This window comes from Pseudophryne corroboree, chromosome 5, assembly GCF_028390025.1.
Source record: "Pseudophryne corroboree isolate aPseCor3 chromosome 5, aPseCor3.hap2, whole genome shotgun sequence".
Lineage (NCBI taxonomy): Eukaryota > Metazoa > Chordata > Amphibia > Anura > Myobatrachidae > Pseudophryne > Pseudophryne corroboree.
Window position 1 is genome coordinate 233,449,238 of NC_086448.1, and position 16,382 is coordinate 233,465,619.

At 44.2% G+C, this 16,382-nt stretch overlaps 1 protein-coding gene across 7 annotated transcripts in view; it reads right to left on the bottom strand.

Annotated features, from left to right (window-relative positions):
• Window positions 1-16,382, bottom strand: part of TBC1D5 (TBC1 domain family member 5) — a 1,053,329-nt gene that overhangs the window by 198,718 nt on the left and 838,229 nt on the right. For all 7 annotated transcript variants that reach the window (XM_063922184.1, XM_063922178.1, XM_063922180.1 and 4 more), the window contains 2 exons: window positions 11,798-11,883; window positions 1,812-2,101 (listed from right to left, as the gene is read on the bottom strand). In XM_063922184.1, coding sequence (XP_063778254.1) covers window positions 1,812-2,101; window positions 11,798-11,883 — 376 coding nt within the window. The remainder of the gene's footprint in view (window positions 1-1,811; window positions 2,102-11,797; window positions 11,884-16,382) is intronic.

A 16,382-nucleotide genomic window follows, 5' to 3' on the forward strand; every position in this document is an offset into this window, starting at 1 on the left:
TTGTGTCGCTTAGCTTAGTCACACAGCGACCTTGGTGCGCCTCTTTTTTTCTTTGCATCATGTGCTGTTTGGGGACTATTTTTTTTGAAGTGCCATCCTGCCTGACACTGCAGTGCCACTCCTAGATGGGCCAGGTGTTTGTGTCGGCCACTTGTGTCGCTTAGCTTAGTCACACAGCGACCTTGGTGCGCCTCTTTTTTTCTTTGCATCATGTGCTGTTTGGGGACTATTTTTTTGAAGTGCCATCCTGCCTGACACTGCAGTGCCACTCCTAGATGGGCCAGGTGTTTGTGTCGGCCACTTGTGTCGCTTAGCTTAGCCATCCAGCGACCTCGGTGCAAATTTTAGGACTAAAAAGAATATTGTGAGGTGTTCAGAATAGACTGAAAATGAGTGTAAATTATGGTTATTGAGGTTAATAATACTATGGGATCAAAATGACCCCCAAATTCTATGATTTAAGCTGTTTTTAAGGGGTTTTTGTAAAAAAACACCCGAATCCAAAACACACCCGAATCCGACAAAAAATTTTCAGGGAGGTTTTGGCAAAACGCGTCCGAATCCAAAACACGGCCGCGGAACCGAATCCAAAACCAAAACCCGAAAAATTTCCGGTGCACGTCACTAGAAATTAATAATTAGCAAGGGATATGACTATTTACTTTGTTCGTCTTTATCCTGGTTTGTATTTCAAGCTGAACTGTATTAAGGACTACCTGTTGTGAATGCGCTTTAATTGAGGTCAGTGTGTATGATTTTGTATGTGGGTGTGTTTGGGAAGGGGGTTTGGTAGATTTTGCAAATTAGATATTCACTAAAGTCAAAATCAGTAAAAAAATAGTAAAAAAATCGATGCCTGACTAAATTTCCTCGTCGTGAAACCATCAATGTTTTCTCATAGGAGACACAAAGAATCTGAGATTTACTAAAGGTCGGTTTGAAAATCAACAGAGAATCTGACCTAAGATTAGACTAATAAGGGACAAGTATTTTTCACTTCTGAAATGCATTCTATTGGCTAAACCTTCATTATGATGCCTCTAAAAAGTAGAGATGAGAGGTTCAGTTTTGCTGAACACCGGACACTTTTTAACACTGGAGTTCAGAGTCACGGATCGGGTCATCGAGCAAAGTTCAAAAGACGTTTGCGTTTTTTTCAATGAAAATGCATCTTGGTTGCAATGTAATGATATGCAGCATGCATAATCTGCAGCAATAAGGATCAATTATTGGCACTTTTTCTTAATAAAATATTTCTTAAGAAAATATTGCTGTATGATACCATTTTCCTGTTGGGAATACTGCTATTGCCATGGGTGACCCATTTATTTATATGGAGGAGTCATGTATCCAGTTAAGACCCCAGTTTTTGGTGGAGAAAATACTTTTGTCCACTTGATAAATAGGCCTCACAATTAGTTTTGTTGGTTTAGTCCTGATTATAGGGCTGTAGAGAAAACATGGTTATCTGTGCACACTGGTACAGCAAACATTGCAATTTCTTGTGGTATTGAGTCAGTATGTAGAGTAAGTGCATAGAACAGGCATTCCAAACCACGGTACTCAAGACACATTAACAGTAGAGCTTTTAGTGATATCCATGCTTGAGCAGAGGTGACTTAACCAGTGGCTCTGTTATTTTGATTTAGCTATCTTTGCTGAAGCATGGATATCAGTAAAACCTGGACTGTTAGTGTGCCTTAAGGGCCAAGGTTGGGAATGCCTGGCATAGACCTACATTTGCATAGTTTAGAGCCATTATGGCAAGTGTTTCGGTAACTTAGGTGCAATAGCTATTTTACACAACCTACCTTTACTAAGCTGCACTGGCATGCTCTCAGACTTCATCATACGCTGATTGTGCTGCATTGGCTGAGGTGGCGGGGCATAAGAACGAGTGGGCTCAATAGCAGCTTCAGAGGGAAAATCCGCTGAAACACTGGTGCTTCTACCACTATGAATTATGTTAGTGTTTGATGGCGATGTCATAGGATTCATTGCTCCCCCAGTAGGGATGGCTGGGCCGATTAGCTTCCGTCCAAAACTAATTAAACTGCTGGATACTTTGTTTATATTAATGGGTGCAATCTTGGTGTTCGCACTAGAATGAAAGAGTGACAAACAGCTGGTTACTACACACATGTATCAATAAATACATTATATAGAGCTAAATCACCTCATGTACTGTGGAATAGGATAAGATCTTAGTAATTTAATGACGTGGATACATTTGTGTTCTAATGAACAGACAGGACAATAGTCGATGCTTATCACTGGATACATAACAAAAATAAAATGAAAAACTGCATACAACTGCCGACGGCAAACAATGATAGTTGTATAACTGAAAAGAAATCAGCTTGATCTTTTGCGATTATCCACAGAGAAACTTTTGCTTGCTGAGACACACTCAGTGCTAGATCAATTACACTACTCAGATGGATGGGTGTGGTATGTTACCCCGGCGCTTGGCATCCTGGCGCCAAGCATACTGGCGCCAGGATCCTGACCGCTGGAATGCTGGCAGCAGGGCGAGCGCTAAAGAGCTCCTTGCGGGCTCGCTGCGCTCTCCTCGCTTCGGTCACGGTGGCGCTATTCTCCATCCAGGGGTGCCGTGGACAACCCAAGAGGGAGAAAACTTGTCGGTATACTGACGGTCAGGACTCCGGCGTCGGTATGGTGAGCGCCGGGATCCTGACAGCCAGTATATCACCCAGATGGATATATACGCATAACATACATTCAGTGATTGTTCTCAGAAGCAATATTTAATATTTGGTTTATTTACATACAGTATCACTGGCTCTTGTGTATATTGTTCCAGTGATTTCTCACAGTGACAGCACCAGATTCTATATTTCTGATTGGTGCCTGACATATTGGTGCCAAATTTAATACCATATGCTTTTCAGGTACACAACTATCATTTTATGCCTTTTCTACTTATATTTGCAGTTAGTATCATTGGTTTTATTAGGTCGGTAGAATGAAGGTATATACAGCGCATCCGGAAAGTACTCACAGCGCTTCACTTTTTCCACATTTTGTTATGTTATAGCCTTATTCCAAAATGGAATAAATTAATGTTTCTCTTATGTCCTAGGACCTAGAGGATACTGAGGTTCCATTTAGTACCATCGGGTATAGACGGATTCACTAGGAGCCATGGGCACGTTAAGAATTTCATAGTGTGTGCTGGCTCCGCCCTCTAAGCCCCTCCTACCAGACTCAATTTAGAAAATGTGCCCGGAGGAGCCGGTCACACTTCTGGAAGCTCCTGAAGAGTTTTCTGCAATTTTTTTTCTGTTTGTTATTTTCAGGCAGGTCTGGATGGCACCAGCTTGCCTGCTTCACAGGACTTAGTGGGAAGGGGGAGGGGGAGGGGGGGGGTAACGCCCCAAACTCTTGAGGGGTTAAGGGTCCTGTTCCCCGCTGACAGGACACTAGCTCCTGAGGGAACTATTCGCAAGCCCCACCATGGCGAGCATACATTCCTGCAGCACGCCGCCACCCCTAACAGAGTGGTGAGTACTAAGACGGCGTCCTGGTTAGCGGGTCACCGCCCATTATGGCGGCATGAGGGCACGGAGACACACTGCTTCTCACCGGGGCGGAATGCGTCGCCAGACTCAGTACACAACTGCGTCTCAGTACAATGTACACAGTACCCACAATGGCAAACTAAGCCTTAAAATGGATCTGGCTCCATTTTAAGCACAAATTTTCCTCAGCCAGTATAAAAAAAAGCAGCAAGACTGTTTCACTATGAGAGAATCCAGCTGCTCACCAGCGCCATTTTCCCTCTGCAGGGGACACAGACGCTGACTGACAGGGATGCGCAGCTCCTCCGGTGTGACTCCAGATTACCTCAGCGGTACCAGGGGGTCATAGCAAGGGAGGAGCGATTATTAGTGTACTAAGTCTCCAATCTGGGTACTCAGTCTGCGACCCGGCTAAGCTTGGCATTAGCAATAAGGGCGCTGTGTGCTGGCTCCAAACTCTGTGTCTCCCTGGAAAGGCTTTTTGTGGGTTAATTGCGCTTTTAACCTTTCCTGTGTGTGTGTGCTGTCATATTTACAATATGTCAGGCAAAGAGTGTCTTTCATGTACGGCAATGTGTTCCTCTCCCCCAGGGGGCTCACTACTATGTACTCAGTGTAGTGCACCTTTTCAGGCTAGCGGGGCTGAACCAGCTTGGCTGGATTCCATTAAAGGGATGATTTCCAATATATCTAATAAATTGTCCCGCCATGAGAAAGGGTCGCAATGCTTAAGACAGTCTGTGGATGAGATTATGAATAGAGACTCAGTCCCCAAACAAGCGTCTCAGTCCCTTGCCATTTGTCCACAAAAAAGAACTCTGGCCCATATCTTACAGTCTGACTCTGACGCTGAAGGGTCAGGCATGGAGAAGGGGGAGGTGGATTCTGAAGGGGGGCATGCTGCTCTGTCACAAGGAATAGAGGCTCTTATAGACGCTATCAGAGATGTTCTGCAGATTCCTGATAAAGTGGCAGAGGAGTGTGAGGAATCTTATTTTAATGTAAAAAAAAAAATCTTCAGTCACTTTTCCTGTGTCAAAGGAATTGAATACCCTGTTTGTAGAATCGTGGGTTAATCCTGAAAAGAAATTTCAAATACCTAAAAGGTTACTCTCTTTTCCTTTTCCTCCTGAGGATAGGAAAAAATGGGAGAGTCCGCCGATAGTAGATGCATCAGTGTCCAGGTTGTCACGGAAAATTGTGTTACCTGTCCCTGGTGCAGCCTCCCTGAAAGACACGGCTGATCGTAAAATTGAGACTACACTGAAATCCTTGTACATGGCTGCTGGGGTGGCCCAGAGACCCACTATAGCATGTGCGCATATTACTAAAGCCATTACTAGATGGTTAGGTAACCTAATTGAGGGGTTGGATTCCTTATCTAAGGGGGAGATTGTTTTACTCCTGCAACATATACAGGACTCTGTGAACTTTATGGTAGAAGCCATAAAAGAAATACGCATGCTTAATGCAAGCACCACGGCTATGGCAGTGTCAGCATGCAGGGGCTTATGGTTTCGCCAGTGGACTGCGGACGCGGACTCCAGGAAAGGCGATGGAAGGCCTACCCTTCACAGGAGAGGCCTTATTTGGAGACGAACTAGACAAATGGAACTCCAAAGCTACTGCATATCTTCCTTCTGCACCTCCCCCAACCAGGAAGACCTACTCAGGACCTACTCAACAGTCCTCTCGGACTGCCAAGTTTAAAGGCAAAGCCAGAGGATCTTCTACAGCCAACAGAGGTGCTAGAGGTAAACCATGCAAACCAGCAACTGCCGGATCTCAGGAACAGGGCTCCAGGAGCCAGACTAAATAATTTCAGTCACATCTGGACGACATCATGCCAGGATCACTGGGTCATAGATCTTATTTCCCAGGGTTACAGGCTGGAGTTTCAGGAACTCCACCTCACAGATTCTTCAAATCAGGCTTACCAATTTCACAGGAGGCAAGTATAACCTTACAGGATGCCATTCAAAAACTGGTACAAACGCAGGTCATTGTTCCAGTCCCACCTCATCTCCAAAATAAGGAATATAATTCCAACTTGTTTGTGGTAAGGCCGATTCTGAATCTAAAATCATTGAACCCGTACTTACGAGTGTTCAAATTCAAGATGGAGTCTCTGAGAGCGGTGATCTTAGGTCTGGAGGAGGGGGACTTCCTAGTGTCTCTGGATATCAATGATGCGTACCTTCACATTCCGATCTGGCCGCCTCAGTAAGCTTATTATTATTATCCTTTATTTATATGGCGCCACAAGTGTTCCGCAGCACCCAATTACAGAGTACATAAACAAATAATCAGACAGGAAAACAGCAACTTACAGTTGACGACAATATAGGACAAGTACAGGGTAAATAAACATAGCTAAATCAGCAGATGACACTGATATAAGTATCAGGTGGCAGAAGACTGCTGGATTTGGTGCAGTTGAAGATTATTAAAGTAAGAAAAAGGATAAGCACATGAGGGAAGAGGGTTATCTTATCTACGGTTTGCACTGCAGGACTGTCACTATCAGTTCCAGGCCCTACCTTTTGGTCTCTCCACAGCACCAAGAGTGTTCACCAAGCTGATGGCAGAGATGATGTTTCTCCTATGCAAGCAGGGAGTGAACATAATTCCGTACCTGGATGATCTTCTAATAAAGGCTCCGTCCAGGCATAGGTTGTTGAACAGCATTGGCCTCATGACCAAACTACTCCTGGAACACGGCTGGATTCTAAATCTTCTGAAATCTCACTTAGAGCCAACTCGGAGGCTCCCATTTCTGGGAATGATACAGGACACACAGTCGCAGAAAGTTTTTCTTCCGTTGAAAAAGGCATTGGTAATCCAGTCGATGGTTCGGGATGTCCTGAAACCAAGCCGGATATCGGTGCACCTATGCATTTACCTTCTGGGAAAAATGGTGGCCTCTTAAGAGGCTCTTCAGTATGGAAGGTTTCATGCACGACCCTTCCAGCTAGATCTGTTGGACAAATGGTCTGGATCACATCTTCACATGCACCAGAGGATCCGTCTCTCATCAAAGGTCAGGATCTCCCTCTTGTGGTGGCTACACACTTCTTACCTCATTGAGAGCAGACGGTTTGGGATTCAAAATTGGATTCTGCTAACCATGGATGCAAGCCTCAGAGGTTGGAGAGCAGTCACCCAGGGGGTGCAGTTTCAAGGAAGATGGTCAAGTCAGGAAGTCGTCCTTCCAATCAACATTCTGGAACTCAGGGCTATATACAACGCCCTTCTGCAGGCCTCATATCTTCTTCATGATTGGGCCATTCAGGTCCAGTCGGACAATGTGACGGCGGTGACGTACATAAACCGACAGGACAGAACTAAAAGCAGAGCAGCAATGTCAAAGGTGTCAAGAATTCTCCTCTGGGCAGGAAAACACGTTGCGGCTTTGTCGGCGGTATTCAATCCGTGAGTAGACAACTGGGAAGCAGACTTCCTCAGCCGACACGACCTGCACCCGGGGGAGTGGGGCCTTCACCCGGAGGTGTTCAGGTGCTTGAGAAGTCGATGGGGATGTCCACAGATCAACATGATGGCCTCTCATCTCAACAAGAAGCTCAAGCGGTCTTGTTCCAGGTCAAGAGACCCACAGGCAGTGGCAGTGGACACCCATCAGATGGTGTAATTATTTCCTCCACTTTCTCTGATCCCAAGAATTCTGAAAAGAATAAAAAGGAAAAAGGTTCAAGCAATTCCGGATTGGCCAAGAAGGGCCTGGTACGCGGACCTCCTGGAGATGCTCCTCGAAGATCTGTGGCCTCTACCTCTTTGCGGGGATCTTCTGCAACAGGGCCCGTCTCATCTATCAAGACTTACCATGGCTACGTTTAACGGCATGGAAGTTGAATGGCTGATTCTTGCAAGGAGAGGCATCCCTGACAAAGTCATCCTGACTATGATCCAAGCAAGGAAGGGGGTAACTTCTAAACATTACCACCGTATATGGAAGAAATACGTCTCTTGGTGTGAAAGCAAAAAAAATATTTTGCTGTGGAATTTCATCTGGGACGTTTCCTGCTTTTTCTGCAGTCGGGTGTGGATGTGGGCCTACGTCTGGGTTCCATAAAAGTCCAGATTTCGGCCTTGTACATATTCTTTCAGAAACAATTGGCTTCTCTTCCTGAGGTCCAGACGTTCTTGAAAGGTGTTCTGCGCATCCAACCTCCCTTTGTGCCTCCTATGGCACCTTGGGATCTCAATTTGGTGCTGCAGTCCTCCAATCGGACTGTTTGAACCATTACAGGAGGTAGATGTTAAATATCTTATGTGGAAGACCGTCACACTATTGGCCTTGGCTTCAGCGAGACGTGTGTCGGAGCTAGGGGAATTGTCTCACAAGAGCCCCTACTTAATTTTCCATGAGGACAGAGCTGAACTCAGAACTCATCAGCAATTGCTTCCTAAGGTGGTGTCCGCGTTTCACATCAACCAACCTATTGTGGTTCCGGCTGTTACGGACACATCTGCTACTTCAAAGTCTTTGGATGTTGTGAGGGCTTTGAAGGTATACATAAAGAGGATAGCTCGTCACAGGAAATCCGACTCGCTCTTCATTCTCTATGATCCCAATAAGATTGGGTGTCCTGCTTCCGAGCAGTCCATTGCACGCTGGATCAGGATCACTATCCAGTATGCTTATTCCTCGGCAGGATTGCCGGTTCCGAAATCTGTTCAGGCCCACTCGACTAGGTCGGTGGATTCTTCTTGGGCGGCTGCCCGGGGTGCCTCGGCTTTACAGCTCTGCCGAGCAAGCTACTTGATCTGGTTCGAACACGTTTGCTAAGTTTTACAAGTTCGATACTTTGGCCTCTGAGGACTTTCAGTTTGGTCAATCAGTTCTGCAGGAACCTCAGCACTCTCCCACCCGGTTTGGGAGCTTTGGTACTTTCCCATGGTACTAAATGGAACCCCAGTATCCTCTAGGACGTAAGAGAAAATGGGATTTGAATTAGCTACTGGTAAATCCTTTTCTCGTAGTCAGTAGAGGATACTGGGCGCCCGCCTGGTGCTTCTTTATTTCTGCACTATTACTTGGCTAAGTATTGTTGTTTGGTTCAGCAGTTGCTGTTCCTGTTTCAAGTTTGGTTAGCATGGCTTTCCTCTTGTTTGTGTGTGCTGGTTCGGAATCTCACCACTATCCTTAGCTATCCTCCTCTCAATGTATGTCCGTCTCCTCGGGCACAGTTTCCTAGACTGAGTCTGGTAGGAGGGGCATAGAGGGAGGAGCCAGCCCACACTATCAAATTCTTAAAGTGCCCAAGGCTCCTAGTGGACCTGTCTATACTCCATGGTACTTAATGGAACCCATTATCCCCTACAGACTATGAGAAAAGGATTTACCGGTAGGTAATTAAAATCCTATTTTTCCTCTCAAAATTCTACACAAAATAGCTCATAATGACAACGTGAAAATTTTTTTTTTTGGAGATTTTTGCAAATTTATTAAAAATAAAAAACTAAGAAATTACATGTACATAGGTATTCACAGCCTTTGCCATAAAGATCAAAATTGAGCTCAGGTACATCCTGTTTCCACTGATCATCCTTGAGATGTTCCTACAGCTTAATTGGAGTCCACCTGTGGTAAATTCAGTTGAATGGACATGATTTGGAAAGGCACACATCTGTCTATATAAGGTCCCACAACTGACAGTGCATGTCTGAGCATAAACCAAGCATGAAGTCAGAGGAATTGTCTGTAGACCTCCGAGATAGGAATGTCTCGAGGCACAAATCTGGGGAAGGGTACAGATAAATATCTGCTGCTTTGAAGGTCCCAATGAACACAGTGGCCTCCATCATCCATAAATGGAAAAAGTTCGGAACCACCAGCACTCTTCCTAGAGCTGGCCGGCCGTATAAACTGAGCGATCGGGGGAGAAGGGCCCTAGTCAGGGAGGTGACCAAGAACCCGATGGTCACTCTCTCAGAGCTACAGCATTCCTCCGTGGAGACAAAAGAACCTTCCAGAAGGACAACCATCTCTGCAGCAATCCACCAATCAGGCCTGTATGGTAGAGTGGTCAGACGGAAGCCACTCTTTAGTAAAACGCATATGGTAGCCTGCCTGGAGTATGCCAAAATGCATCTGAAGGAATGCCTTTGTGTCATGTTTGGAGGAAACCAGGCACCGCTCATCACCAGGCCAATATCATCCCTACAGTGAAGCATGATGGTGGCAGCATCATGCTGTGGGGATGTTTTTCAGTGGCAGGAACTGGGAGACTAGACAGGATAGTGGGAAAGATGAATGCAGCAATGTACAGAGACATCCTGGATAAAAACCTGCTCCAGAGTGCTCTTGACCTCAGACTGGGGCGACTGTTAATTTTTCAGCAGGACAATGACCCTAAGCACACAGCCAAGATATCAAAGGAATGGCTTCAGGACAACTCTGTGAATGTCCTTCAGTGGCCCAGCCAGAGCCCAGACTTGAATCCGATTGAACATCTCTGGAGAGATCTGAAAATGGCTGTGCACCGACACTTCCCATCCTACTTGATGGAGCTTTAGAGGTGCTGCAAAGAGGAATGGGTGAAATTGGCCAAAGATAGGTGTGCCAAACTTGTGGCATCATATTCAAAAAGACTTGAGGCTGTAATTGCTGCCAAAAGTGCATCAACAAAGTATTGAGTAAACGCTGTGAATACTTATGTACATGTGATTTCTTAGTTTTTATTTTTAACAAATTTGAAAATTTAAAAAAAACAAAACTTTTTTGACATTGTCATTATGGGGTATTGTGTGTAGAATTTTGGGGTGGTCTTCACTATGCCGAAAGTCGGGATCCCGGCGCACAGTATACCGGCGCCGGAATCCCGACACCCGGCATACCGACATATATTCTCCCTCGTGGGGGTCCACGACCTCCCTGGAGGGAGAATAAAATAGCGTGCCCGCAAAGGGCTCCTTTGCGCTCGCCACAGTGTCGGTATGCCGGCGGTCGGGCTCCCGGCGCCAGTATGCTGGTCGCCGGGAACCCGGCCGCCGGCATACCACACTACACCCGAATTTTGAGGGAAAAAAATGCATTTATTCCAGTATGGAATAAGGCTGTAACATAACAAAATGTGGAAAAAGTGAAGCGCTGTGAATACTTTCCGGATGCACTGTATGTATGTATGTATATATATATATATATATATATATATATAGAGAGAGAGAGAGAGAGAGAGAGAGAGAGAGAGAGAGAGAGAGAGCGAAGGAGCCGGCGCTTAGGTACTGTTTGCGGTACTAAACTTATATAATGACGTATAAACACCTAGAGTTGATACATAACACTCCTCAAGTTTTCTTTGAGTGGCAGCTTGTGAAGCAGAAAAATGTGTTTGTTAGACACATACAGTGAATATAGGAAGAAGAGAACACAAGCGCCAAAATGTGTTTTAAATTATATACAAAGGTGAAAGCAAGTATATGGGGTGGTAAGTTTAGCTTGATCACTTATCTGGTTTAGATATGCAATGATCTTTCAGCCTTCATTTGGATTCAGTACATGGAAATAAAAAACAGCAAAACATAGTGTGTACCATTCATAAACATATCGCATAACACTGTCTGAATCAAAGCGGCATCATTAGGGAATTAGCAAGTTCCCACTAGTAAATACTTCTTAGCCACATCAGTGTAAAATTTAAAAACATAGATTTAATACAATAACATAAGAATGGCTGAATAACACACGTACAAGAATTAAAAACATATAGAGCTTATCTGTCCATAAATTGGATATCTGCAAAGCTTTGCATATTGCATATCTAAACCAGATAAGTGATCAAGCTAAACTTACCACCCCATATACTTGCTTTCACCTTTGTATATAATTTAAAACACATTTTGGCGCTTGTGTTCTCTTCTTCCTATATATATATATATATATATATATATATATATATATATACCGGTATATATCTCTGGCTGGTGATCATTGTGATTATTGGAGTGCTGCACCTCATGCTGTCTATCTACTTTATTTATGTGTGGGCACCCAGTTTATTAATGTCGCATGTGGCTGTGCCAGGTCCCGCTGCTGTGTGTGTACATATATATATATATATATTATATATGCAAAGGACGGTGGCATTCACGGGACATTACATAACCAAGAATACTCAAACAACTGTGTCACTTGCTCGACGTGTCAGTCAGACTTTTTACAAGAACATCTATATCACACACACATATCCCCCCTGTAGGCTTATCTAGCCAATCGTGAATAATAAAATACTAACCGAGATCTGTTCATGAGATCAAGTCCACGTGCTCTGTAGTAGTCTAAATTTTGGTGAAACTGATAACTTACTGGCCTCGGGTTTTTCTGTGAATAATAAAAAAAAAAAAAGAAGATAAGAATCATTCTATAATACCCTCAGAATTTCCTACTATAAACAGTTGACATGACATGTTTCACCATAATTGCACAGTAAAATAAGGACGCGCGCACACGCACACATTAACGACATTTACATTTAAGCATGAGAGAAATAAATCTAAATTAAGTGTCACTTTAATATCTGGAATGTTCTAACCATAGGGGTATATTTGATAACACACATAGACACACACACACATCATAGTGGCGTCATACAGTTCAGTACTTATTTGCTGGACATAAAATTGTCCTACTTTTAGTATATAGATTAACTCTAGTGTATGTTGTATGCCAAAAATGGACATACAGAGTAATGTTGCAACAATCTGAAAAATGATTACACAACAATGTAAATAAAAGCAGTTTTAAATGGTTAAAATGAGAAAAACATACTGTACCACCATCCTTAAGGGCCCTACACATTAGGCGAGAACACTGAACGATATGAACGTTCTCGTTCATTAATGGAAGAGAACTCGTTCATTTCGTTCAGTGTGTATGCACCAACAATGAACGATGCGCCGCCCTGCACTCGTTCACCGTTGGTGCCGGGTCGCTTATACACACAGGCCAATATGGACAATCTCCTCCATATTAGCATGCAGTGCTATGGAGCCGGGTGACGGGGGGAGTGAAAAAACTTCACCCCTCATCACCACCCCCCGTCGCTGGGTCGCCTGTCTGCCATATCCGCCATCGGGCAGCAAAGCGGTGGATCGCCTAGTGTGTAGGGGGCATTACTCTGATAAATCACATAAGTCAGAGCGTTTCAACCTTTTACAACTCATGGAACACTGAACAAGATTTAAATATTGCCAAGGCACACTCAAATATAATGGTGATGCATGGTGCAGTTGCGTGTCCTAGGATGTCATGTCGCAGCTTCTCCATAGGTAACGCCTGAGCCACATCTGAGAAAGCCAGAAGAGCCCAACACTTCCCAGGCCCAAAATTAGAACTGGCTCTGCAACCACTAAACCCACCAGTATTGATCGTTCCGGGGCGTCAGTAGTGGGAAAACACTGATGGGCCTGGCTGTGCTTCTATGATGGCACACCTGGAGACTGCTCAGGGCACACTAGTGTGCCATGGCACAGTGGTTGAAAAACACTGACATAAGTGATAACCTGGCAAGTAAAGTACTCAGGGCCTTGATTCCAAGATAGATGGAAGTTCAATACAGTATGCAAGCAGCATTGAATTTCAGTCCGAACTCTAGGAGGGACATACAGGAGAAGTCCCTGTAGAAGAGATGGCATCTGCATGCAGCGGTGATCCAGCACTGCATCTGACATCACAAGCTGGGATCCAACATCCCTTCCCAGAAAACGGCGGCAACATACCCCAGTTTTCAGGAATGCAGCCAACCCTCTGCCCTATGCCCACCCCCTCAATGTCAATGCCTGTCAATCAGGCATCAGAAAAGGGCAACAACAGGCGACAACCAAAGACCTTGCACAGCTGCAGATTCCCAATAATTGTGAATCTGTGTGAAGCCACACAACAGCGCATATCTCTGAATCAGGCCCTCTATACAGTTATTTCCATTGGAACAACTTTTATAGTACATCGCTTGAAAGACACAATAACAATTAAAATGGACAAAATAGATTACAGAAATTGTTTAGAATTATATATACAGTTACACTTCTTAAACAGTAAATTTGGAAATGTATTCCTACAAATAAGAGAGCCATGAAATAAAAATTTTAATGTAAATGTAACTGGGAAAATGTACAGATATGTCCATCATATACCTAGTCTCAATACGGCATGCGACGTGAGGCATCTGGTGCGAGTGAGATGCGCAGAGTGAGGTAGCATCTTTTTCACGTCTATTGCACATCTTAGTCACAGTATGATAAGGCAAAACCGCTTCACAAGACTGCACTGATGAATGTGATATGTGGCATTGTGTATCTGTGTGCGCACGAGTCCGAATCTGTATACAAAGCACAATGGAACTTGATCTGATGAGGTTTTGTTGGATCATGTTGTGACTTATATGTAGAATCAAAGAAAAAAAGACACTCAGCACAAGCAAAGTCACATAGGACATGGTGCGCTGAGAAGGGATGTCTGGCACGACTACAGCAGTAGTGTATATGGACACATCTGTATATGCTTAGAGCATATATCCACTGTCAGATGTTCTCCTCTCACAAGTTACAGTAGTTGGCCCCAAGGTATATGTATGTTGGGGGTACTGCTCATTTGTCCATTAGTCTTTGGCGAAATATTTACTTTTAATAACGAGGGGGTATATGACAAGTAGTCTGACTCTTGCTGTCACTATAATAGACAGCAAATATCCTGAGAGGTTACAAAACAGTGCAGAATCCAAAGAGAAGACTAATAATTGTATATTTGTAACACATTTGAAACAACTGGCATGGAGTAGAACTTGATTCACAATGCATGGCACACCAAGCCCACTCAGGCGCGCCACACTAAAGCACCCACTCTACTGAAATATCTCAGCTACAGCAAGTATGGTGCAATTTTCTCTACCACAATATGTGCTGTGCCATTAGACACAACTAAACAATGCTCCATCTATATCTTGTACAGGGTAACAACCATATGAATTAAAAAGAGGAGGTATAATACTTAATACAGAAACAGTGTTATGCAGGTTTTGGCCCAGAGATCCCCCACTACCACAGCTTCACACCTTGTATTGAGCAAAAAGATACCACATTCTCCGGATAAACTGGATAGAGGGGTCACTGCACAAAAAGGATAGGACAGGTCTTTTTGTCACTTGGAAGAGTTATTTTGACATCTTCTCTAATACAGTAATATCCCAGGTGTGGCAATCCACCCGTAATACAATGTATGAAATTAGCCTACTGAGCTCTGAGTCTCTGACTCCCAAATAGTACTTGGTACAGAACAGACCTCTGCTATGGCAATTTTAACATAGCCTATGTTGATACTGTGTTTTCTCATTACCTAATCTGCATCATTATCTACAGTAACTCATATTTATTTGTAACACTGTTGCCCTTCCACTGTTTATTGTATTGGACATCTTACTTTCGATGTGTCCCACCGAACACTGTGACATTACATAATATTTATTTATTACCAGTTATTTATATAGCACACATATTCCGCAGCGCTTTACAGAGAATATTTGGCCATTCACATCAGTCCCTGTCCCAGTGAAGCTTACAATCTTTGTTCCCTACCACATGTACACACATTCACGCTAAAGTGTTTTTTTTTTGTTGGGATCCAATTAACCTACTAGTATATTTTTGGATTGTGGGAGGAAACCCATGCAAGTATGGGGAGAATATACAAATTTCACACAGTTAGAGCCATGGTGTGAATCGAACCCATGACCTCAGTGCTGTGAGGCAGTAATGCTAACCATTACACCATCCGTAATATTATTGTCTTGTTGTGCATGTCCAGACGTGTTACTCTGTTTACATTTAATTTACTTGTGCACAGGTTATTGTATTTTGCTGGGTCAGTAATCATCTCGCCAGTTCCACAGATAGAAATCCAGAAAACATGACCTGCTGGGGGGAATAAAAGACTGGAGTTGGATGAGTTGGATTAGCTGGACTAAAACACCAACCTAAAATGATGGGGTAAAGAATGCACATTGACTGGATTTATCTATCTTTGAGGAGAGTCTTTCTCTCCCAACAGAATGACTTAATAATAAATAAAACAAGAGGTATGGTAGACTTACCATGGTTAACTCTGTTTTTCCGAGGTCCACAGGATCCACAGGACATATTGGATTGTAGGTGGCATGAGAGGCTCGAACGCCAAACAATTAAACATTTGAGCTCCCAGGATGCCTCGGTTAAGACTCCCTATAACCCCGCCTCCTGGCCCAGGAAAGTCAGTTTTGTCACAAAGTCCAAAGCAGGAGCAGGATTAAAGAAAGAAGGAAGACCTGCGCAGGCGAGATAAACATACACACTTCCATACCAGAAGATAGGGATTTGTAAGTGTAGAGATTCTCAAATCAGGTGCGTCAGGGTGAGCTCCCTGTGGACCTTGGGGAAACAGAGTTAACCATGGTAAGTCTACCATAACTCTTGTTTTCTCCTTCGGGGTCCACAGTAGATCCACAGAATATACATTGGGATGTCCCAAAGGAGCAATTAAGGGAGGGGATGCTCCCGATTTGACAGGAGAATTCTACGTCCAAACGCAGTATCCTAAGAGGCAAAGGTATCAAAGTCAGTGCCGTAACTACATGTGTGCCAGGTGTGCCTGGCACACAGTGCAGTTGCCCTGAGGGCGCAACGGCCAGCGGCTTGTAATGAGTCAAATTGACTCATTACAAGCCGCCTCTGCTGTGTGCGCCGCGCTGGAGAAGCCGGAGGCAGGGGAGGAGAGCAGCAGCGCCGGAGGCAGGAGAAAAGGAGGAGGAGGGAGGGGGACTGGAGCCGCAGCAGCACTATGTAATTGGTGCA